General features: G+C 45.8%; 1 protein-coding gene across 2 annotated transcripts in view; it reads left to right on the top strand.

Annotated features, from left to right (window-relative positions):
* The window catches only part of gse1b (Gse1 coiled-coil protein b), a 160972-nt gene that overhangs the window by 32804 nt on the left and 103218 nt on the right, over positions 1-24950 (top strand). The window contains exon 2 of one of the 2 annotated variants that reach the window (XM_053866779.1): positions 14573-14690. In XM_053866779.1, the coding sequence (XP_053722754.1) occupies positions 14573-14690 (118 nt within the window). Of the gene's footprint in view, positions 1-14572; positions 14709-24950 lie in introns of both variants that reach the window. The other variant, XM_053866777.1, reaches the window with a different exon arrangement.

Below are 24950 nucleotides of genomic sequence, written 5' to 3'. Positions count from 1 at the left end.
GTGAGGTTTGGCTCCCTGCTCCCGACACGGCACACACAGCTTCACTGAGGCAAACACTCTCTCGCTATCGCTTACCCCTCGCTCCGCCTTGCTGCCCCCACTCTGGAGTTACCTACCTGTGCTCCCCCTGCCTCACATTTTAATTGTCAGCCTCAGCCTCAGGACTTCACAGCGAGACCGGCTCTCTGTATTAAACTGCTAAACTCTTCTGTTCCGTCTCCCTTTCTTTCATTACTCATGCACACAGCTTAAAGAGACAAAGAGCCATTGATTTAGTGGCGGGTACAAGGAGTTTGGAGCGATTGATCTTGTTAAGCCCGCAGACACGCTCGCGCAGGAGTTGGATGACAAGGAATTGAAAATGAATGCGGCGATAAAGTAAAGGGGAAACATAAGAATGGGTTGGGAGGTATGATTGTGAAATGGATTCTCCTAATGTGGTCTCAGTGCCACGCTGGGCCCCATTATTGCTGCTTTAAAACACAGTCGGGGACCAGAACCAGGTGGGGGCAGCACTGAAGACAGTGGGGAGGATGATGGATCTGGCTCTCAGCAGAACCAAAGAGTCTGAAGACACTAGGTCGATTCTTCCCCTTCGTCCCCTCACACCACCAACCCCTTGTTGTTCAGAGACAGGTGGCACCTCTGGGCTTTTATACACTGTTTCAATAATTGAAATATCTTGGCTGCATTTTTGAGTGAACTAGGTCATTAACTGAGACCATTTGCTCCGGGGCGCAAACAAGTCGCTGGTAGCTCCAACACTCTACTCTGAGCAAGAAGAGAAACGGCGGATGTTCCGACGCTCGCTCCAGACCGGTTGTTAGTCGTAATGGACCAATCTGTTGTTTGCCGACAGCAGCTGCTCATCTACCACTAAATTGATACACCAGGTAAATTTGGAATCACAGATGTTCCAACTTAAAACAACGGCGTTCCCACTCTTCCTTAACTGGAAGAGATGACAGTGGGTTGATTCTGACTGACAGGGTTCTCTGACTTTCACTCAGGTTAAATGCTATACTGTTAAGATATAGAGGAGCGCTATTGTGTTTCCCCCCTGCAATTCAATCTCACCTGCTTATAGAGTAGCTTGGCCTTAAAAATACATGAATGAAAATGAAACATTTGTATTTACTGGGGCTGGGGCGAAATCCATCTCACGTGATTCGATGTTTTCCCGATACTTAGGTGTGATACGATTTATTTGGTCAAAGTAGTGACCGAGGATGTATTTGTGTTTTTATAAAGAGTATTATTCTATTCTATTCTTCATAAATGAAACCACACCTTCTTGGTCATGTTTACATAACGTTATTTGTTAGTGAATGTTTCATTTCCCAGTGATGAATTAACGTTGTTCATTCACACTTCAACTTAGTAATGAAGTAGCTTCCTGACGGCAAGTTAGAGTTTCAGCTGAATTTCTATCAAGGTGATGATCTTGTACTGCTGATGGCCAAAGCCAGGCATGTGGCCCACAGTCACTATCGTAAAGTGGAAAAAAAGTATAAATGCTGCATTTCATACAGTCGGTGACTTTGTACTTATAGAAACATTATTTCAAATGTAGTGTTTGTCCAAACCTTCTTCTGAACTGTTTTCTGCCTGATGTTATTCAGCTTGCTTTTAAGTTATTCTCCTAAGAAATCAGGTTTTGCTGTGGGTTCTATTCATGCCTGCCTTTTCGATAGTGGAGAAAAGGTTTGGACTCGCCAATAGCAGTGGTAGGGTGATGCTAGGTCTGTGTGGTATCTGTGCAGTAGACCAACACCAGGAGCAGTATTAGCTCGGGTGGATGAGGTTGAGCAAATGTGTCACTTGTGTGCTTCCTCTGATACCGTCCACATCTTGAGGTACAAATGAAACATCTTTTCTTGATAAACTCTAAAAGTTGGAATGTTTTTCGGCCCGCTCTGCCTCTGAGTCTCAGCCAGAATTAATTGTGGATTCGGGATTCCCCGATGAGCTAACTGGGAATGTGCGCTAGATAAGAAGCTGAATAAATAGAGAGCATGTGTTGGTTTCTGGAAATGAAACAGTGTTGCTGTTTCATGTGTGGTAAACCGTTCAGTCGGTGCAACATCAAGACGTCACAGAAGATTTAAAAGATTTTTCCTGAAGCACGGTTAAGCTCAGGAGGGGGGTGAAAGTCACACAGAGTTGAGATATAAAAGAAAAAGGTAGGCGTCTAAACTAAGTGAAAATCTGTCAAAGTAAAAGAGGGGAACACAGAAGGCACTGCAATGTTCACCAGAACTGCAACCAAAGAGAAGAGATGGCTAAACAGATCCGTCCTTTCTCTGTGACACAAGGTGAGCACCTGACCTGCCATTGGTGGGTTGAATCCCTCAAAGAAAGCTAGGCACGTGGAGCTGTTTAAAAGCAGCTCAGACTCACTAAAGGTTTGAAGGATGAAGCTGGAGCACAGACACACAAAAACACCAACGCTGATCATCTTTTTCTGCGGTTTGTTCTGAAATGCTCGGCTTTCTAGCTACATATATGCTTCATTTTGTTTCTGAATAAGATCGAGCGAAAGTGGAGGAATTAAAAGAGCCGCTGAAGGTTGATGAACTGGAATGAATGAAATGGCTGTGAAAAGGAGAAGTGAAAAAAAGAGCAGCCGGAGTTTTATGTAATGGCAGTCTTGTAAAAATTTGAAAACGTGTTGCCACCAGAGTCTGAGGCTGCTGAGTCGGATCCGCGTTACACTGTTTTGGCGAGAGAATATGGACGGTTTCCCGGATTAAGTGGAACTAAAACCTACTTTTTATTCAGAAGTACATGGTTTTTACATGGCTTATTTGTTAAAGACACCTTTTTGTGGGCATTTTTTGTTCAACTTAAATACAAGAAAAGTCATTTCACCTTTGGGATGAATAAAGAAACGGTCTCTTCTGACATTCAGCTACTGGGTTTTGGATAAATAGATGGTGCACAGAAGGTTTTCTGAACCATACACTTCATTCATCATGCGTGAGTTGATATTTCAGAATTGTGAGTCGGATCCAAGGCGGCCTTTGGCCCCTGTGACTGGGTCAACAATTTCGGGTGCCACGGTGCTTAGACAAGCGACATGTCCTTTATGCTGAGATGGATCCATTTTAAACCTGTTGTCACTTGCTAACTCATCCCCGCATTCTAAAAAAACAAAATGTAATTTCATTTCGAACACTGACAAATGATAATGACTCTCCGAGGTCCGTTTCTTCCGTGGAAACTAATTATACATCCGTGATGGATGGCGATCACGTGACGCTGCATCCCCGGCTCTTGCTCGTCCGCTGTCGTCTGCCAGTTCGCTGGCTTGACAAAGTGATGAGTGTTTAAACATCAAACATGCATGGGTGCATATGATGTGCGCACATGCGCCCAAATCTCACACAGCTGTTCAGTGTATCACACACACACATGCACTGTAAAAAAAAAAAAAAAAAAAAATCCATCATGGCCTTGGTGTCCCATTCTGCCAGCTGCTCACTGCACAGCTACTACGCCTGTCTGGTTGCTAGGATACACACACACACACTCTCTCTCTCTCTCACACACACACACACACACACAGAGGGAGTAACTTGTCATCCACGTTCTGTTTGTGCATGTATGTTGCATCACAGTAGACGCATACCAGCACACAAATACTGACCAACTTTGGTGCACTATTTATATTTATATTTATTTGTTTTTTATTCAATGGTTCATGGACATGTTTCAGGAAGAAAGTAAATCAAGCCATTTGAATGTTTTTTCTGCTGGAAATGTCTGAAAAAAACCCAAACATATATACCAACATATAACATATATATATATATATATATATATATATATATATATATATATATATATATATATATATATATATATATATATATATATCAGAAACAGAGAGAGAGAGAGATTATTGTCATGAATCTCTGAAGAGGCGGCAGGCGGCAGGAGGGTGTGCTGTTAAGGGTGTATCTGCCGTTAGAGGGCGCTATTTATCTATTTACCCCTGTGTTGCGCTGCCTTCCCAGCAGTGGGGATACCTCAGTGGCAGCTCCCTCCCCTCCGTGCACAGCCTTCTCTGTTGTCTCTTTATCTCTCCAAGCCTGCTTGCACAATCCCTGCTCATCCCTCACCCCTCCACTTCCTGCCCGCTTCCTTCCCTCTTTCATCCCTACCTGCTTCCCAATGGTTCCCCTCGTCCTTCCGTCCTCTCCCGCCTCAGAGCCCTTCTCTTTCACCTTCCCACAGCAACAGTGGATGAGAATCCCTATTAGGGAGCCCCCCCCCTCCTCTCCTCTGTCTCTCCCCCCTCTCTCTATCACTCTGCACATTCATCCCTCGCTCCCCTCTGGGCTTTGTTATGCCTTAATCAGGAGCTTAAGTGTTGCATTTTCACCCAGACAATTCCTGCCATTCAGCCTGTGCCTGTGTAAATAGGTGTGTCCTGTTGGAGTGCCAGTGGGCAAGGCATGCCAGCCACACTGCAGCGGTGGGGATGAGCCACAGCCTCCAGTTACACTCACAAACACAAGCTGCAGGAGACGCAGAACACGCTCACTTTGATGTCGCTCCACACGCAGACACCCGTGCACACACACTGATAAGCACGGTCACGTGGCACAAACAACCCGTTTGAAATGACCTTTTCTTCCAATCCCTGCTTTTCTAAATTGTGGTCTTGAATTGAGTTCTTTGTCATGAAATCTAAGCACTGTTGCGATACAGTGTATACACTGGTCAGTGAGTCAAGGCCGCTGTCAACCTGGGAGGTTTTGCAGGTTTCATTTTACCAGTTATTTTTCAAATTCACCACAAGACTAAAGAATTAGATATGTGCAATATAACTCTTTCATCTTTGAGTTCATTCAAATATGGTTTGGAAACTGTTGGGGACCATAGTGAGTTTGTTAATTTTTGAAAACACATTTGAATTAAAAGGAGAGGTATGCTGACATTAAATGTGATGCTGCTGTCTTCAGCTAATGGCTACATAAAAAGCTTTTTTGCTGGTTTGCAAAGGCACTTGATTTTGCAGTGCATTGTGGGACTACAGCTCTTCTAAAGCCCTGCTACATCATTGTCTGAGGAGCTTCTCACGGATTGGGTCCCGGGTGGCCTGAGTCCGATTCGCCCCCTGCTGTGCAGCCTCAGGCGATGTCCTTTTATTTCTTCTCAGCTGGGGGCGCTACGTGCAAAATAGCTGCTTTGTGACTCACGAAGAAAGACGTTTCCAGGAAGTCATCACTAGGGTTGCGAGCCTGAACCTATTTACGACCATCAGCTCAACCGCCTTACTTAGCGTCTTCCGAGGTCCTCAGTATTGCGTCCATTTTGGAAATGAGGAAAATCTAAACCCATGCAGGAAGCTGGCAACGGTCTAAAGAAACGTTTCACTCAGTGACATTGCTTCGATGAATGATTTCACTTTCTGAAATACTTAGTAAACAGACCAAACCCCATCGGAAAGCATCCGTTTAGTATTCCAGAACGATGAGAATAATTTAGAATTTCTGCTACGGTAAGCCACATATCCTCTATATAAGGTTTGTGGCCCATGGTTTTAGCGGGGGTGAAGTTTGAGGAGAAGAGCATGTAAGCCACCCTGAGGTTCATGGCTAGAAAAGAGGGAGCGCTGACACTCGCCCGTGCGATGGAGTCCCCTCAGATGGCCATGCTAATCTATCGCCTGGTAACAGAGACAGCCTATCACCGACAGCCACACCCCTCCGCACATGCTCATGGACCCTTTTGGATCTTTGATGGGGGGGGAAAACGCGCGCACGCCACACAAACATACGTGCGCGCCCATAGAAACATAGCCCACAAATCCAGGCCTGTCATTGCTCTCCATTGTCTGGCTGCGGTTGCTTTCTCCTGGTGTGACTGCCAGCAGATGGCCGGCACCGAGCTGTCAGAGTCGGCCTGGGGCCCACACACAGACACACGCACACACACACGCTTCTACAAAGAGTGTCTTATTGCACACTGAACATATGTGCAGCGTCCAGCCAATCCAGTTAGGGTCTACTCCAGTTAGTGCATTACATTTTTCACTCTAGGTAATTCAGTTAGATTCCCTCTTTGTTTTCGGACGTGCGGATCTCTGGAGCAGCCACAGGTGCCCCTCGCGACCCCCTCCCTGTAATGACTGTGTAATCTCATAAAAGAGCCGACTGCACATTAGCATGTGTAAAGGCCATTGTGTTTGCGCTTGTGTGTGTGAGTCAGTAACAGGTCTCTCTTTCAGCATCGCCACTGCCGCCATCTTTTGCGTCTTTGTGAAAGTGCCGTTTCCACGGGCAGTGATTCGCAGAAACAGGTGACGTGCCTAATGGAGCGTGCCGACGCAGTGTAAAAGCAGCTGCGGGTCGGCCGGGGTCAGCCAGGGGTGGGAGGTCAGCGCCGGGGTGAGCAGTTGGCTGTAGCTACATGACATTCCGGCACTTGCTAATCATAGTGCTGATGAATGGAGGCGGGGAAGCAGCTGGTAAACAGGAGGCCTCTTGTGAGCGCGTGTGGCAGCTTGAAGAGGAAGATGCTTCACAATGGCTGGAAAGAAAGCAGCAACACACTTCATATCCCCCGGCTGAAGCCCTCCTCATGCACCTGAAGGGCGCTGACGCGCAGCTGGTGTGATGCTGTCGTGTCTGCAGAACACGGGGCTAATGACAGTGTTGCGTTTGCTCGCTCAGCTGCCTCCAGGACTCCACCAGCAAAAGCCCTGCCTTTGTGGTTCCCTTTCTCTCTCCACCCGCATCAATGGATCTCTGCGCCTTGTTCTTGCTGTCTCCCCACTTTCCACTGCCCCGGGAGGTTAGAGCTGTTCCGCTGTGTTCGCTCTATACATTACTCACTGTATTTATTTTCCCGGGGCCTGACAACAGATACACAAGCAGGTCAGTGTTTTTGGCTGACACTAGCCTTTCACATTGGCCCAGCAGTAAACCCTGGACGTGAACGTTTCAAAGCGCTGATTTTGAAGTTAATCGTAAATGAATATTTCTGTTTCTCCGAAGTCAGAAGTGGAACCCAAAATTATTTTAGATTGACCCACATTTGGTCGTGAATTTGTCTTTAATACAGACTCTTTTTTTTTTTTTTTTTTTTTTTTTTTTGTGAGGATGATGATTGACCTGCGAACAATGGACCTTTATATTTCAAGTGTTGTGAGTACGTGTATGCCTCTTTGTAAAGCAGCTGTTGCTCTGATGAGCTGGCAGTCAAACAGTCGTCTTGTTTTCACTCTGACAGCCAGACTAAGCAGGAAGAAGACAATCGATAACACTTAGCCTTTTCCTGTTCGCGGTCCTGCTGGACCCAGGAGGCTCACCGCATGTCCTTGTGTGTACTCTCGCTGTACAGAGGCGCGATTCTGTTGACGTTTGCATCGCACTCTGCTGGTCAAAGAATAGCACGTGAATTTGTTTGCAATTCAGAGAATTTCTCATGCTGATAGATCAGAACACTGTGGTGCGTATTGGCGATATGATACGCATCAAGATACTTGGGTCACAATGCAATGGTATCACAATATATCACTATATCACTTTTTAAAAATTCTAAACAGTTATTTAAAAAAAAGTATAAAGTAAAAAGTAAGTGCTTCGAAAGTCCCATACCATAGTATAATACCATAGTATAATAACATCCAACTTGTATTTCTATTGTCACAAAAAAATGAGATGAAGTAACATATCGGTGGTTAAAGTAGCCACCGATAATTTGGCGCCAAACTTGACACAACTTATTTTAGCTTCTCCACATTTAACTGTTCTCCATAAGCAGAAGATATTGTTATTGTCACCACTGGATGTGACATATTATCTTGACTTTCCTTGCAATGAGCAGGAGAAGGGCTGAATGAAATGCTACACCCGCAGCTGACGTCCTAAACTTGTTCCGTCTTCCCTCCCCTGACCTCTGGACTGTGATTCAAGAGCCTTTCAAGACGATCAATAAGGTTTCATCATTAAAGTGAGCGTATCTGAAAGACAAACTGTGCTCTTTAAAAACAGAGTTCTTCTTCCATGTCACGACGCAGATACAATATTAATGGTCAGTCAGATAGTTGGACTCACTGACCTCTTCATCTGCATATCTAGCTTATATCCGCGGATTCACTCTGGTTCATCAGCTGAATGTTGAAGTAATCCATTCAATAAAGTCAATGGAGCCATAACAAAATATGCTCAATGGTAATATGGGGTTACATGAGAAGATGAACTTGACTGATGAATATGTATAGCCACATCTACTGAGCAAAGACCGCAGTTTGAGTTGCTATTGGGTTGTTAAACACCAGCTTTTGCCCCAAGCTACATGGGCCAGAGGTGGGGGAAACACTGGCCATTATATGATATGATATGATATGATATGATATGATATTATTTGTCATGTATATTATGTTGTGTTGTGTTGTGTTGTGGAGTGTCTACACTGAAATTGACCTCACATTGTATACTGCAGTGCACCTGGAATGATAAATGTTCCCTTCATACGCATGTTATTTTGGATCAATTCATTAATATGTTCTGCAAGTGATGACAAATGAATGTATTACAGTCCAAGCTCTGGTTTGCCTACATTATTTTACATGATATCCCGTTGTCATTAATAGGATTTTCTTGTTGAATATAAACTAAAAGTAAATCAATCATGAAAGTCCTTTGCCCTCGGTTTCTGATTTAGAATCCATAAATGCTGTCTGTCTTTGCACCCCTAAAGTCAGAAAAACATCTTTCTGGGCGCTGTGCTATCATGTATATCGAGCTGACCTTGAGCCTCAGCGAGGGTGCCTCTGTTGGGCTTCCTGTCCTTTTGACCCCGCGCTGACCTGTGTTTAAGCTCCTGGCTATTATACAGCTACTATGGGATAATATGTGTGAGTGTGTGTGTGTGTGTGTGAATGTATGTCCATGTCCTGCTCGTGGAGTATGGTGGGGTGTAATCTTAGCCTTGGGCAGGAGTGGGACTGCTGCCCATCCAGGCAGAAAACACAAGACACTGGAGCCGCAGGAAAAGAGAGAGGGGAGAGGAGGAGTACGAAGGAAGGTTAGCGAAGGAGACGATATTGGACAACAAGTAGCCAGGCTCTTTTTTTTTAACTTGTTTTGTGGAAGAGAGTTGTCAGTCTGTGTCAGTTCGCTTCACTAACCGGCCTTTAGCTGAAGAAACATATCTCTCCTTCCTCCAGTCTCCACACGGAGAATGTGAAGGAGTTTATTAAAGACAAACCTCTGTAAACAAAGCGGCAGTAAACCAGAGAGGCATGAGTTCCAAGGCAAAGGTCTCCTCCGGATCTCACCGTGGGTGAGTGAGAACTTTGGAAGAAGGGCCTGGAGCCAGCTTCTCTGAGGTTAGGAAGAGGCAGCATGCAATGCTTGAACAAAAAAAAAAAAAAAACACCGACGGGATCAAATCTGTAAATCCCCAGGAAATGTCAAGCATATTGGAGGAAATGTCACCAGAGACGAGGACCGTACGCAAACATGCACCAACGTCGTGGCCAAAGTGATGTAGGGCAGCTGCTTCCCGTGGGCGAAACCAGCTTCATCTCATTTTCACGAATCTTACGACCTAACCTCCTTAAGCCTGAGGTTGCATTCACTTCCAAGACCAGCTAATCAGTGACATTTTCAGATCAATGAACACCTGGTTTAAAGATCAGCTGATGTAAGGATGTGATGTGGAGCTGTTTATGATCCAGTTTGGAGTCCAACTTCATTGGGATGTATCCACAGAGACGGGGAGAAAGTGATAGTAATGTCTTCTGCTCTCAGTGAATTTCTAATCCTACCTGAAAACTCCAGTGGCCCACTGTGGGAAACACATGAGGGAGCTCACTGAACTGTTTGCCCTCTGGAAAAATGCTAAAAAAAAAAAAAATTGAATGAAATTTTAGTTTCTGACTGATCAGTCCTTTATTCGAGTCAGAAAATGTATGTGTATTTGCGGCATATTAGCCTGTAATTAATGACCATAAAGTAAAAGGATTTAATAGTCACTTCACCTTCTTCTGCCGCTTATTCTGGGTTGGGTCGCGGAGGCAGCATTCGGAGCTGGGAAGCCCAAACTTCCCGATCCGCACAAACCTCCTCCAGCTCTTCCCGGGGGATCCTGAGGCGTTCCCAGGCCAGACCGGAGACATCATCTCTCCAGCGAGTCCTGGGTCTTCCCCGGGGTCTCCTCCCTGTAGGACATGCCCGGAACACCTCCCCAGGGAGGCGTCTGGATCAGATGCCCGAGCCACCTCAGCTGGTTCAACTTGATGTGGAGGAGCAGTGGCTCCACCCCGAGCTCCTCCCGGATGACCGAACTCCTCACCCTATCTCTAAGGGTGCGCCCAGCCACCCTGCGGAGGAAACTCATCTCAGCCGCTTGTATCCGCGATCTCATCCTTTCGGTCATTACTCAATGCTGGTGACCATAGGTGAGGATGGGAACGTAGATCGATCAGTAAATCCAGAGCTTTGTCTTATGATTTAGTTGTCAAATTGATTTATTGGCAAATGTATTGATTGATTTCCAAGGTACGTGAAACCTTGCCTCCAGTGTGTCAGAGGATTAGGACTGTATTACTATGTAGTGACTTGTCAGTATTTTGTGGCTGTGGAGATGGAGGTGTACATACCTTGCTGTGTAATGAACATTGTTTTTATTTTGTGGTAAATTCTCTCTATTTCCAACAGAAAACTATTATTATTATTATTTAATGAAATAATTTAATTCATTAATTTTGCCTCCTATGTTTACCCGATCAAATGATTTGTCAGTTAATGCTACTAACCTGTCTGACCAGAGTGGAGCCACATGCTAATGCCACTACTTCTGTGATGTTATTTCAGATTGTAACTCCTCCATTCAGTGTCTTCCATGTTAACTAGACATCTTTTGCTACCAAGATAAGTGTTGCATGAAGGACTTGTTTTCTTAAACTGACTATTTGCTGCTTGTTTTTCTTCCCTCCCCGCTGCTAAACTTTTCCTCAGCCTTGACAGACACCAGTCTGAATGAGTTTCAGTGGTACAACATTGCCTTCAAAGTGACTGCTTTGAAGCAGTTCCCTCCATGATTTCAGTTGAGTCTTGTTTTAAGGTGATCGTATTTCACCATATTTTATGTGGCAGACCTGATTTCATCCCCATTTTTCAAATGTGGCTCTGTGATCTCATGTGCTGCACTGACATCATCCTGTGCTGCCATTGATCTTTCCTCTCTCCTGCTGAGTAACTTATCGACATCCTCAAGTGTATTTCCTGTCTGGACCGTCAGCAGTGTTTATGGATGGCGCTGTCCCCCGCTGCCACACACACACACACACACACACACGCAGCCTCTGTACTTATCGATATATCCGTTTGCTTTATCGTCCGTCCTCCTCCTTAATGAATGTGGTAGGTGCTGAACTGCAAATGTTGTCCAGGGTTCAAGTATCGACCAGTGTGGCTGTGATGAAAGCACCTGTCCCGAGAGAGAGACAAAGGTCAGGTCCTCCTGAGAGTGTGCGAGACAAAGAGGCTGTGTGACCGATGTGGGAGTCTATCGGTGACATTAGGTCCGGCCTCACCGCGTGTTTCACTTAATCACCACGGAGACCCGCGGAGACCATCAGCTGATGGATGGTGAGTCCGACATGACTGACAGCCTCCGAGTCAGTCGTCCACACGTCGGCCCTCTCAGCTGTTTATCTGCAGCATGCGCTCTGGATCTGCCCGGGGAGCCTGTGAGATAGTCCTCAGTGATGCTGTGTGATCTCTAGCCGGGAGGCTTGCAGCGTCTCCCATTACAGACTCCTCTGTGATTAGAGGAGATAAAACTTAACTCCAGAATTAACCTCAATTAGCAAAGCCCCTGTTGATCGCGCTCGCGTTTCACCCCGACTGCACTAATGCGTCTTCCACTTCTTCCAACTGTGATACCACGGAAGCAAATACTAACACGTATCGCAGTGGAGTGAGGGTGTGTTTTACAGGACGGGATCTGGAGGGTTATTCATTTAAAATGCTGTGTGTTTGGACCGAGGTTTGTTCAGTTCAATGTATCGTCACAGTCTCTAATCTGTATCTGTTTCCCCACTAGAATAGCTGGTTTGCTTAGAGCAAGAGTCAATGAATAAAACAATTTCCGGTCTATGTCCATGAGATGCAGGGTATTACGCCCTAAACGGCAAAACATGAAAAAATGGAAGGAAAAAATGCCCTGTTTCCTCAGCAGGACGCCCTATATGTATTATTAGTGCCTGTATAATGCCCAACTCGTGGTGTCACCTCACTGGTTTACGTCAAATTGTGTTTCCGCCCGGTAATTTCGCTGAATATGATCCAAATCCGCAGATTCTCGAACCATACGCAACCGAATTTTGGACATCGCGGTCGCCGTATTTTTTTACCGCCATAATATCGCCGTAATCTCGCGGTAAGTCGCGGCACAAAGCGCGCTACTATTGATGGGATGATGGGATGACTGGAGGAAACCACAGATAAGTTCCAAACTTTAAACAATCGTTCACCAAACTAACTCATTGCTTTATAATCGGAGGAATATTTAGCGCATCCCAGCGGCAAGCGGACAAACACACAGCCCTTTCAAAATGAGAGCAAAATAGCTGAACAGGCATCAGAATCAAGCAACAAGCCTTTATATATGTATTGTTTGAATGAATGAAGGTTGTGGTTGTGAAAGTTTTGAAAACCATCACAGCTGATACAACTACATCCTTATCTTGCATAAATATAGGAAACAAGATGTAGACACAAGGCTGTACACACGATGGCTTGTAGTCAGGGAACAAATCATTATAAAAATGTTATTATTATTGTTATTATTTTTTTAAATGAATCAGCGTCAGCCAAGTTAAACAATTGCCCCTGCATCTCGAAGTGTTACTGTGGCAACAGTTACTGAGACCATGCCTGTTCACGTTTGTTATTTGACTCAGATGCTTGTTTATTTGTTTTTTTATCAAGTTATTTTGGTACAAACAGATGTTTACAGCTGTGGTTTTTTTTTACAAAGCAAAGAAAGTTGTTAGTTGTCAGTTGTTGACATGGTGTGTCGGGAGGGGATGGCGATGTTTTGGACGCCCTGTTTCAAAAACCTAGCGAAAAGGCTGATGCGATGAGACTGATCATAGCAGCAGCATATAGCGTGTGCCATTAAACTTTGGCATCTGCGCTTGGTCTTGAAGGCCCGTGTGTTTATGGTTACATGCCATCTTTCATGCTGAACTCAAAGAGTTCATTTAGAGTACAGTTCTTTAGACGTCTCCTGGATGTGCATCACAGATTTCTCATGAGATACACACAACCATATCCGATGAGATGAAGGCGGGATTATAGCATGACGACAAATCCCATAGCGCACTGCAACACTTGCAGAGAAAAAGAGTTATATTTCTCTCTCAGCTGGAAGCCTTCTGCGTTACCTTTGTTTCAGCTTGATGTAAACACAAACAAACAGAGGCGCACACCAAGTGAGAAAAAGCCCAGCCGCTTCCCCTCCGAGTCCCGATCGGAAGTCATTAGCGCAGTGTGTTGTATTTTTAGCTGTGTGTGCGCGCTTGTGTTTTGGAGGGCAAAAGTCCCGTCAGTCTTTGTGGGCCTCCTTTGCTGTGCAGCACTAGCTCCAACTGAGAGCCATGTATTTTTCATAAGCCCAGGGTGCCTTTTTGTCGAAGGATGCAGTGCACCTCCTCGACTTGTCTCTCTGCTACTCGTCAATGGAGGAAGCGATCACAGCCTCTTTTAAACTCCTCTCCCTCTCCTCTCTGACAGCCACCCTCTGCTTCTTTCTCTCGGCTTTTCATGGTCGGATTGTCGTCCTCCTGAAGGCTCATCCCTCTTTCCTCTCTTAGCTGAGGACGAGAGCCGACTAGAGCTGTCAAGAGAAGTCATTCTCTTTCGCTTTGATTCGCTCTGTCTGTCCTGTTCTGTGTCTCTGTAACTTCATGGCTGGGACACTTCTTCACCCACTGCTGGATTCTCTTCACTTGTTTTCAGAGATAAAATATCCATGCTGTGACGGCAGCCAAAATAGACCCATTGTCTGACTGCTATTTCATGGCAATATTGTGTTTGATACAGTCAGGTTTAGTATGAGTTACAGCCTGGAAATATGGATTAAGTTGACTTTAGAGGCTGGAACACAAAGCTAGATGAAGGGACCAAGTTCAGAACAATAGACGATGGTGAAGTACAGTCGATACGTCTACTGCAGCTGAGAGGGAGGACTCACAAGGAGGTGAGCTTCATGACATCAAGCTGTATATTTGCGTTTGAGCCTGTCCCACTGTACTTGCTCACGTGTGGATCATGATCTAATATATAATGTAAATATAAATTACACCTTTCTTTGTTGAAACTTAAGATGGGATCTTTCATATACATTTGAGGAGATGCATCAAGTTCACTGTGACTGAAGCGCTTGACAGAATAAAAGCAAAAATGCAACATTTTCAGACAGTCTTGACAGTCCGACAACCTACTTCACTTGAAACTAAACTGTATAAATAATGGAATATGGAGTTGTTTCTGTATTCTTTTACGAACTTGTGTATCTGACGTTCTCCGTGGTCTGTTTTCAGGCTGCTGTGGTTGAAGGTTCGTCTCCCGTCAGCCAAGAAGTGAAAGGTGCTCCAGCCGCTTTGCAACCTGCAGCGGAACCAATTCCATCTCAGCCTTTGACCTCAGACGCAGAGAAAGGTGATCACCCATGTGCCAGTGAGTAACACCAAAGTGGATCTTTTTTTTTGCCCACAAGGAAAAATCTTTCCACTGGACGGTTTTTGATTCTCCCGGTGATGACATCACATTTGAATGAGCCGAGCGGCTTTGATGCTTGATCATGGAATAGAAACACCACAGTTAAATATTAGTTGTTGCATCTATATTTGAGACCAAGGTGAACGCAGGGGAGGATGGTTTGATGATGACGCAGGAATGGCCCTATAAAAGGGGAAAGCGAAACTCCCTCCCAGAGTGTTTGCCCAGAGGGAGACTATCACCATGTTTTGTAGCTCAGTGCGTTTATGTGGAAAGTGCTGCTGTCTCCTCTCATCAGCGAACATGCGCTCTGGTGTCCGACCACCCCACTTTCCTGTTATTTTTTCATGCAACGCTTTGGCATTCAATCGAGTAAAACCTATTCTCCCACCACTTCCTCTCTCCAGATCTTTGGGAGCTTTTGATCGGTGCCTCATCCTCACCCGCTCCCCTCGTGCTCAGATCTCTCTTCTCTCCCAGGCTATTTCTGTTTCGCCGTGAGGGCCCCACTGTCGCGAACAGACGCTCATCTCAGGCTCGGAGGATGCTTGAACACTCGCGTGCACATAGGATCTCCACCACAACTTGCTTACCAACCGCGACTAAAGGGGGGGCACCGCGTTTACACACTCTGGTCTGTCCACGGTCCCTCCCTATCGTCTGCTGCGGGTTGAGATCCGGGTTTTCATGAGATATTTAGGTGCCCTCTGTCAGCACGCTTTACATGACACGACCCATTTTCTCTGCTCTGTCTAAGGCTGTCACACCGCAGACACAAACCATGTTCTCACAGAATAGGTTTGTACTTTCATGCAATATTCAAATGAACTCAGTTTGTGAGTTTCTGTGTGTATATTTTTGTTACAAGGCGGTGCTGTTGGTGGACAACTCTCATGGACCGAGATAAGCCTTTCAAGTCGCCTCCTAGAAACGACAACTCGCTCATTTTCATGATGTTTTCTTCCACATTTCTCGTTTGAGAGTTCGGGAAATGATGATGTGGTTTGAATGGGCAACGCTAACAGGGAAACCCACGTCAGTAGAGCGGTTGTGACATCGGATCTGATGACAGTTCGCTGGGAAAAAAAAACGTGTGAACACATTCGCCTCGCCATTCACACACACAAGCTGTCACTCAAGTGACCACGGAGATGATCAATCGCTTTCTGTGGTTTGGACGTAAAAGACCTTTCACTGCCGGAGAATCTTGGAGAGGATGAGGTGGAGTCACCAAAAATGGTTCTCACCTCTCTGTCTATATGGTCTTATTGCAGCCTGTGACGCTGGGCAAACGTGGAGGTGTGTGTTTTGGCACGTTTGGTCTCATAATACTGAAGATGTGATTGTCATGAAAGAGGCCGTGAGTGCGTTTTAATTGCGACGGCACAGCTGGACTTGGCAGACGTTGGTGTCTGGCTTCTGGCCAGACCGGCACAATTACGACCATGAGATCACACGGCGGCGGAGGACAGGTTGGGAGGGAGGAGGAGTAGGTTCAGAATGAGCATCGCTTCTTTTACCGTGAGAAAAGGCGGCCAGTCTGCCGTGCATTGTCCAAGCGTCCTGCTCCACATCAATAGTACGGAACACCTTGTCCTGCTCAAAGTGTAATTACAGGTGTATTCCACACTTTTTGTTCTGAGCGATGGGGATGTAAGAGGAGCTTCAACAGCCAGACCTCATCTTTGTTTGGTGAGAAAATGGTCAGAATATTGAGCAGAAATAGCAAATAACACGTTTCATTAGCTCATTTTCAGTTTGCTGAACGAGGCAGACAAACTGGGTGTCAGAATACTGGCTGTAGAAAGAAGGCTTCGCTCGAAGAGAGAGCACTGCCTGTATTTCTTTCCTCTGTTCTCGCTGTCCTCAGCTCAGTTGGCAGCAAGGTGGGCTAAGTGAAGGTGACAGTGACAAGTGCGCTGCAGTCCCACCGGGGAGGGCATGGTGTGTGTAAATGTGTGATTAAAATGCCACTGGAGGCCAAAGTAGTCTGAGTCTCCAGGCAGTGCAATGTTTGGCACAATCTTTGTGCGTGTGTGTGTGTGTGTGTGAGAGTGTGTGCCTGCTCAACGGTGCACTTCCTTTCACGGGGTTCTCAGGACTGAGCAGCCTGGATACAATTCCCAGCAACCCTGTTTGTGCTGTGTGCTGTATTTCACATTTACAGGCCTCAGATTGTCTAGGACGGGCCTGGGCAAAGTGTGGCCCGGGGGCCACATGTGGCCCTTTGCCTGTGTTCTTGTGGCCCTCCTGAGGTCAGACAAAAAATTATACAACTGAAACGTCGTCACTTTTCTCTGGCTTCCGTTTTAACCAGTACTGGTTCAAGAGTAAATACAACACATTCATGACTAAATTTTGTTTCTTCTTTTCACTTATCAATAAGTATTTTGTAGTTTTTTTTATGATTCATATTCAAATAAGATGCATGTAAAACCTTTTTTAATAGGTTTCATGTCATATTTACACTTCATAATATCCTTGCTTCCATTGAATATTTAGTGGTTCATTCCATCCACGTCACTTAAGATTTTTTTTTTCGTCACTTTTCGTAGCCATCGCTGCCTTTCTTTCGGCATGATGGCCCCGCACAACAGTCACAGTTCAAAATGTGGCCCTTTAGGAACTTTAGGATGAGGATCAGCAATTCTGAATTACCCTGTATCTTTAAAAGGTAAACTTGTTATTGCCATCTACAGGTCAGAAAACGGAGTTTCCCCCGGGAAACACCATTAAATATTATTATTTTTGATCCATTTAAATGTCATTTTTCACTGGACCTCCAAACTAACTTATTAAATAGAATGTTGACATGATGGAGTTTGCCCCTAAAGTCGAGCTGATAAAGAGTTCATAGTTGTAGTTTTTGGCATGTCAGTAAATAACAGGACACACAAAAATGGCAGGTATGGAAAAGGCAGGGGCAAAAAGCTATGGATCTGGGTGATCATGATGCAGCAGATCTTTGTATCCTGCAAGAGGATGGCTGTTTGCTGTGGTGGGGCACAGGTTTGGTGTCACTCTGTAGAATCCTCTACAGTCTATTGTCTGCAACACATAACTGTGGCAGAGAAATGTCACTGCTCCAGCAGAGGCTGGACTTCCTCCAGCACAGGTAGTGTGCCATCACTGGAGAGTTCCTCTCCCACCTGTCACATGAATCCCACAGCAGAGATGCTCCGTTTGATGGAGGTGGCTGGTGTCCAAAGTCCAAAATCATCTCCAGTCTTTTGCGTGCTGAGCTCCAGGTGGATCTATCCTTCTCTCACCAGACGCTGGCCTGATCTCTCCTGTGATAAGTCCAGTCATGGAGAACTTAAGAAGGATGGCTTTTAAAGCAGGAGTGCAGCGCTATGAGTTGGTCAAAGTGGCAAAGACCAGCTCATAGCGCTGCTTCCTGTCTGACAGGAAGTGTGTCCACACATGCGTGGCGTCAGGCATGTCTGCTTGTGCTGAGGAAAAGCTACCGTCCTGCCATCAGGCCTGGAGGGTGGGCGGTCTAACAGACAACATCAAGCTGTCAATGACCCTCACGGCACGACTTTTACAATGTGGAGTTTAAAATGAACCGATTCTATTTACATTTCCGCGTCTGCTGGCTTCAGTTTGACGCTTGCTTCTCAGCACATTCAGTGACGCTCACACACCCATTTCCATGAATCGGCGGCACCAACTTCTGCCTCGGAGGCTCAACATACCAATACGATTACAAAGTGTTCCTATTCTGCTCCATTGTCGCGTTTCATCCGAGGGCAAACGCTCTGAATGGGCTTTTTTTTTTTTTTTTTTTTTTTTTTCGAAACCCATCTACTTGTGTAATTCGGTAATGCCATGATCACAGGATCTTTGGAAACAGAGGTCTGTTCTGCAGTGCGGCGCCAGTCCTGGCGGGCACGGGGGGAAACAGTCAGGAGACAGTGGGTTTGGCGCATCGCCACGCTTATTAGCCACACGCAGGGTGGGCACCCGGGTATGGCCTGACCTCATCATACGTGTGTGCTAGTCTGTTTGTGTGCACGGGAGTTGGTGTGTGTTCAGACTCTCATCTGGTCACACTGACCTTATTGTGCAGTCACTGCTGGTTGATTTGTAGCCTTTTCCAACACATTCCTCTCTCCATATCCCTGAGAAACGGACCGTTAAACGCCTCACCCCCCACCCCCCCTCTCGCTCCCCCCTCTGCTCCTCGCCTTCCCTGCATGGGTTTGATTTAGTAAGTGTGTTTTTTCATGGGAAGGCAGGCAGCCAGGAAGGGGAGACTTGGGAAAAGACCTACACATTCACGGCCAGTAGAGCAAGTCATTACTCAGTTATAGCTCCTCAACAGATACATCAGCAGGCTGCGGCGCTAATAGACGTGAGATGTCGCTGTTTAGTAGATAATAAACCTTTTTCCATCCCCCCGCCCTTAATTATATCCCTCTCACAGATGGCAAGAGCTGATCACTGTCATAGACATGTGCGACGTGATGATGAGAGGAATGATAATGGTCTGGATCTAACGTTCAATATAAACCTAAAAGGCTTCACGTGTCGCTTCCCAAGGGTCTTCAGGTACAATATATCAAGGCAGGTAAGGTCGGATGAAGCCCTTGTTGTTTCTGGGTTACTTATTTATTAGTTACTTGTTTTTTTGATTGGTTTTTTATTTTATTTTTTGGTTTATTTATTATTGTTATTATGATGGTCATGAGCTCATGACCGAAAGAATGAGATCACAGATACTAGCGGCTGAATTGAGTTTTCTCCGACGAGTGGTGGGCGTCTCCCTTAGAGATAGGGGATAGGAGTTCTGTCACTTGGGAGAGACTCGGAGTAGAGCCGCCGCTTCCCCATGTTGAGAGGAGTCCCTGCCTCCCCACGTTGAGAGGAGTCAGTTGAGGTGAAACGCCTCCCTTTGGAGGTGTCTCAGGCAGGGCCAGCTGGGAGGAGACAGAAGGGTTGGCCGAGGACCAGGTGGAGGGATTATATCTCTCCACTGGCCTGGGAGCGTCTCGGAATCCCTCAGTCGGAGCTGGTGGATGTTTCCCGGGAGAAGGGCGTTTGGCGTGGCCTTCTGAAGCTGCTGCCCACGCGACCGGCAATGGATAAGCAGATGAGGATGGATGGATAATAATAATAACAATATAATAATAATAATAATGATAACAACAATATTATTATTATTATGTTTGTTGGTGGGATCCTCACTGGCGTGATTCTGATATCTCTGTGAACCCCTTGATACTTGCAATGTATTTGTGTCATTCAAATAACCGGATGGTGTGATGGCCAGCACGAAGAGCGCTGAGCAGGTGAACCCAGTCTTGTTTGAGCGAAGGCAATTGGTGGTGTGTGCACGTGGTGCGAGGTCAAGTATCAAGCAGAAAGGTCAGGTTACCGCAGCAGCTGCGGAGAAACGACCACCTATAGCGACTAGAGGGACTCCAAGTCTGCGCCCTTTGACCCCAGTCTGAAGAAGTGACTTCTGCTGCTCTGTCAAATGAGACTAAGAAAGGAGTTATATTTATGTAGCATTTACAAATGCTTCTTCGTATTTCCCATCCTGATCTCTTCAATGAGGCTTTTGTTTACTCAGCCCTCTTGTCAGAACAAAATGATATTCTGACTTCTCTTCCTCCGTTTCCTTCCTTGGCTTCTCCCCCTCCCACAACTTCAGTGGCTGAGGCTAAGTGCGTTTTGCTGTTTCGCTGCAGGTGGCAGTGTAATAAAGCGTGTCAGTGGGAGGTTTGGGTCGCTCTGTCACATGCGCTTGTTAACTCCCTCTATTTCCCTTCGAGGCACAGCTTCCATCTCTCATCATATCTCTCTTGTCTCTCCCTCCTGTCGGCCATGTCTTTTCACCTTTGGGTCGTCTCACTAGTGGAGCTCTTTAAGGCGAAGAGATGGCTTGAAACCACGACCGGCCTGATGGTCCTGTTGGTACATTTAGTTGTTTGCAAATGAAGATATTCGACAGCAGGAGTCGGATCGAGCCACTTTCTTCACTAAAAGGTTTTTGGCGTCTGTGTCACGACCGTGGGGAGGATCGAGGTTGTGATCAGTGGAGTCTTGAATTGTAAAAGTCTGAGTGGACGTGGGCTTTATGAAACAAGAACAACCGACTGATTCACTCGATACTGCTCACGACCCTTCGTGTTGATGTGGCCACTAAATATATTGAATATATATATATATATATAGATATATATATATATATATATAACATCTATTGTGTATTACATTAATATATTTAATATAATTTCATATGTTTTCATCTTGTTTCCACAAGATGGCAACACTGAGCCCCCTCTTTAAACCGTCCCTGCCTCCTCCTCCTCCTCCTCTCTCATGTGCCATTCATTCACATGCACGCTGGCACACATGGGCCTCTTTAGTCTGAGCACGCTGGGCCTGTGTAGGGTGACAGGTTGCCGTGAATAATTCAGTCCCGGCCATGTTAATGGCTGACAGCGAACACGGCCTTTCGACTGTTCTGTTGGGCCATTACTACTTTATTCTGTTTCACTCTCGCTTTTTCTTTCTCTCTGTTTTGTCTTTTGCACACTTGTTTACCTTTAGATCCTTTCGCTGCACCATGTTAGCAACCAACATTGAATCTGCACTTTTTATCTATATTTATAATGGGAGTTAAAGGGAATGTAATGAAAAATGATGACTAGAAAATCTATTAGAAATGTACTCCATCGCTGTTGCCTTGTAGACATTGCTTTGTTGTGGAGGCGTCGCCTTAGAATAGTGAATAAAAGAGTAGCTTTGCAAGGATTGCAAGGTGTCTCGGGACTGGGAAATGGCTGGAGCTGCAGCCCAACTGAAGTCTGACAGAAGAAATGTGTTGTGGTGGAAGTGCTGGAACGCCACACATGAATTGCAGGCATTTTTATTATGGTACTCAACTGCCATAAATGTAACAATATGGGACAAATGAATTCATCTAATGCACAGCCTCCAACTGCTGCTACTGCTGAAGTTTCCCCATGTGGTCTTTAAGCAGGTACCATCCCCATTATAGGTGTAATAAATAAGAACTGCTTTCATTATTGGTTTGTCTACGGGGGTGGGAGTACTCTGCCTGGTATAGATTTTTAATGTCAGCTCATGATCACATTAATACAAACATTTGCCTCCCATTGATTTTCCTGTTTGTGATTTTATATCCTCAAACTTACTTCATACTTTTCTCTTCCACTCTGATGATGGTCGCAGTCGTGTGGGATCTGTGTGCGCTTGAGTGTGGGCGTGTGAGTCTGTCTGTGTTTGTGTGTGTGATGACTCAGTCAAGCTCCATGAATGATATGAATGCCACGCCGGGGCCTTGGTTTTCTCTGTGTGGGCTGTCGATTAAGAATTCCATGACCCTAACGCTAATGTAATCACCACTAAACCAATAACAGGATGACGGATCTTTCTATTCAGCCGTCATGTTTCAAGCCCTGTTTTTGCAGCTGCCTGTGCGGCCTGCAGGGGGAGCTAGACCTGGCCAGGGTCAGAGCACTTTAAAAAGACAGTTAAAAAGGCATGAGTTTGTGATGACCTTTTGACCAACTCTTTATCGCCCCCGACTGCTTCATCATTACAGTGACAATTCTAGTCTTACTGCATTCAGTTGTTTCATATTATCATATTTTTTAAAACCAACGGTTGGTGTAATTGCTGTTAAAAATCCCTGCCAGCTTCCTCAGGTAGGCGAAATCCTTTCATGCGAAATCTGGGCGCTATTGATAATCGAAGCGTGTACTTGATGTCTGAGACACAGAGGAGTGAATATGACGCGTCAGTCGTCTTCGCTGAATAGCTGGGCTTCTTTCACAGTCTCTTTGGCTCCAGCTCGGCTGATAAAGGGCAGCGTGGTGAAGAGACGAGATGCTTCTTCTATCTCCTGGACTGCTCTTTTCCGTTCTCCTCTCTGTCGCATCAAAGCCCTCGCCTCATTCCCGCGTTCCTCTTTATTGCCTCCTCTTGTTGGTGGTCTGTACGTTTCAGTCTTTCCGTCCCACTTCCTCTTTATCCTCCAGTCTGTTTCTGTATTTTCATTCCCTCTCACTTTCCGACGCTGGAGCACAAACACATCGCGAGCCCTTGAAGTGAGGTCAGGATTGAGGCGCGCCGTTAATTAGCTGTTGCAGCCATGTGATGGTTGGGTGTAATTAATTAGGTGGCGTGCACAGTGGGAGAAAACAGAGGAGAGCTGGAGTGAGCGAGAGATATTCCGACTATCAGTCCCACTTTTATCCTCTGAACTCAGATGAGTTTCTCTAATGAGAAAAAATGAGATGTTCCCAACAAGGGAAGAAAGCGTTTTGTCTTTTACATGTTCTTCCTGCCTTCTCCTCGGCTTGTCGTTCTGTCACTGCCTTGTTCTCCTTTCATCTGCCTATCACACCCAGGCTATTGCTAGCAGGGTGCCAGCCAGTCGGAGTCACCGTTTATATATCTCACACGCAGCACAATGAGCATGCAGCCTCGGGGACGTGTCCTGACAAACCCAAACTGTGCTGACAGCTACACAGCACATGAGAAACGGTGCACTATACAGCTGTGCGGTGACAACTTGCAAAAAATAAAATAAAAAAAAAATGGCTGAGGGCAACGAGCATCACCGAGCCGTAATTGCTGCTGGTTTTCCGACTGCTGCCGGTGGATTTGTTTATGCCAAAAGCAAGGCTTGAAAAGAGAGAAGGATTCTCAAAGCAGCCATGTTGGATGTGGGTGGGAAAGGCAAGAGGTGCGCTCACACTCATCGCTCTATTGATCCTCTTCTCAGTTCAACACTGACTCCTTGACCTCACTCAAGCGTATGCGTGTCTGTGTCAACATCAGTGTGGGCCCAACTATCGCTGTATCTGTGTGTGTGTGTGTGTCAGAAGCCTGACCACAGTGATCTGATTACAATGACGGCAGGAAACCCTAATAGGTGTAAACCTGTCTGAGCTTGTTAACACTGTGTGGTTTTAAATAATTGACACCTCTACAGCACTGTAGTTTCATAACTGTCGTGTATGAAGGGAGTGGGGGAGTGGGAAGGATGGAGGAAGGTAAAGGAGAGCAGACACTGGCAGGCAAGAAAGCAATGAAGGTTTCTGACTTCAGATCATTCTTGCACTGAAAGTTATAGGGGAAGGTGGGTGTATGGTGGGTGGGGAGGAAGAGAGGATGGTGTTCAGGAGATAGGTAGGTGGGTTGACTGGCAGGATGGAAAGGAGGGGGAAGGAAGGGGGGGAGCAAGAAAGGAAGGAACACACAAGTTCGTAGTTGTTAGGCAGGCAGGCCTTAAGGAGGGAAGGATGGGAGTGAGGAAGGAAGGAAGGAGCAAATGCGCGACCAGAAGAAGGAATGTATGCTCTCAATAGGTAGGTGTGCAGGTTGGCAGGAAGGAAAGAATGAAAGAAGGAAGGAGCAAACTAAGATAGGTAAGTGAAGAGGGAAGGATGGGAGTGAGGAAGGAAGGAAGGAAGGAACAAATGCATGACCAGAAGAAGGAATGTATGCTCTCAATAGGTAGGTGTGCAGGTTGGCAGGAAGGAAAGAAAGAATGAAGGAAGGAAGGAGCAAACTCAGATAGGTAGGTAGTTGGTAGGCAGGGGGGCCATCAGGAGGGAAGGATGGGAACAGATGAAGGTTGGCAGGAAGGAAAAAAATGGAGGAAGGAGGGAGCAAACTAAAATAGGTAAGTCAAGAGGGAAGGATGGGATTGAGGAAGGAAGGAAGTAATGAACAAACAAATGTTGCTTGAATGGTAGGTAGGTAGGTAGGTATGCAGGTTGACAGGAAGGAAAGAACGAAAGAAGGAAGGAGCAAAGGGGGGGGAGAAGGGGAGGAACAAACAAGGATAGCTAGTTAGCTCTTAGGCAAGTAGGTAGGCAGGCAGGCCATAAGGAGGGAAGGAAGGACGCAAAGAGCAAATGACTAAAGGAAAGATGCAGGTTGGTAGGAAGGAAGGAAGTAAGGAAGGTAGATAGATAGAAAGTAAAGAAGTAGAAGGGAAGGAATGAAGGCTGTCAGGCAAGGAGTGAGTTCACTCATTATGTGTGTTTGGTAGTTTGATGATACTGTAGGTAGGCAGTCAGATACAGGGTGGATGGGTTCGGAGCTGAAGGGTTTTGAACAGTGGATTTTACTAGAAAATGCACATTGAAAGAGAGACAGACATTGTAACCAGGACAGCAGCATATGTGTGTGGCAGTGAGGTACGTTGGTTGA

This window comes from Synchiropus splendidus, chromosome 5 (assembly GCF_027744825.2).
Source record: "Synchiropus splendidus isolate RoL2022-P1 chromosome 5, RoL_Sspl_1.0, whole genome shotgun sequence".
NCBI lineage: Eukaryota > Metazoa > Chordata > Actinopteri > Syngnathiformes > Callionymidae > Synchiropus > Synchiropus splendidus.
This window is presented reverse-complemented; position numbering and strand designations above follow the sequence as displayed.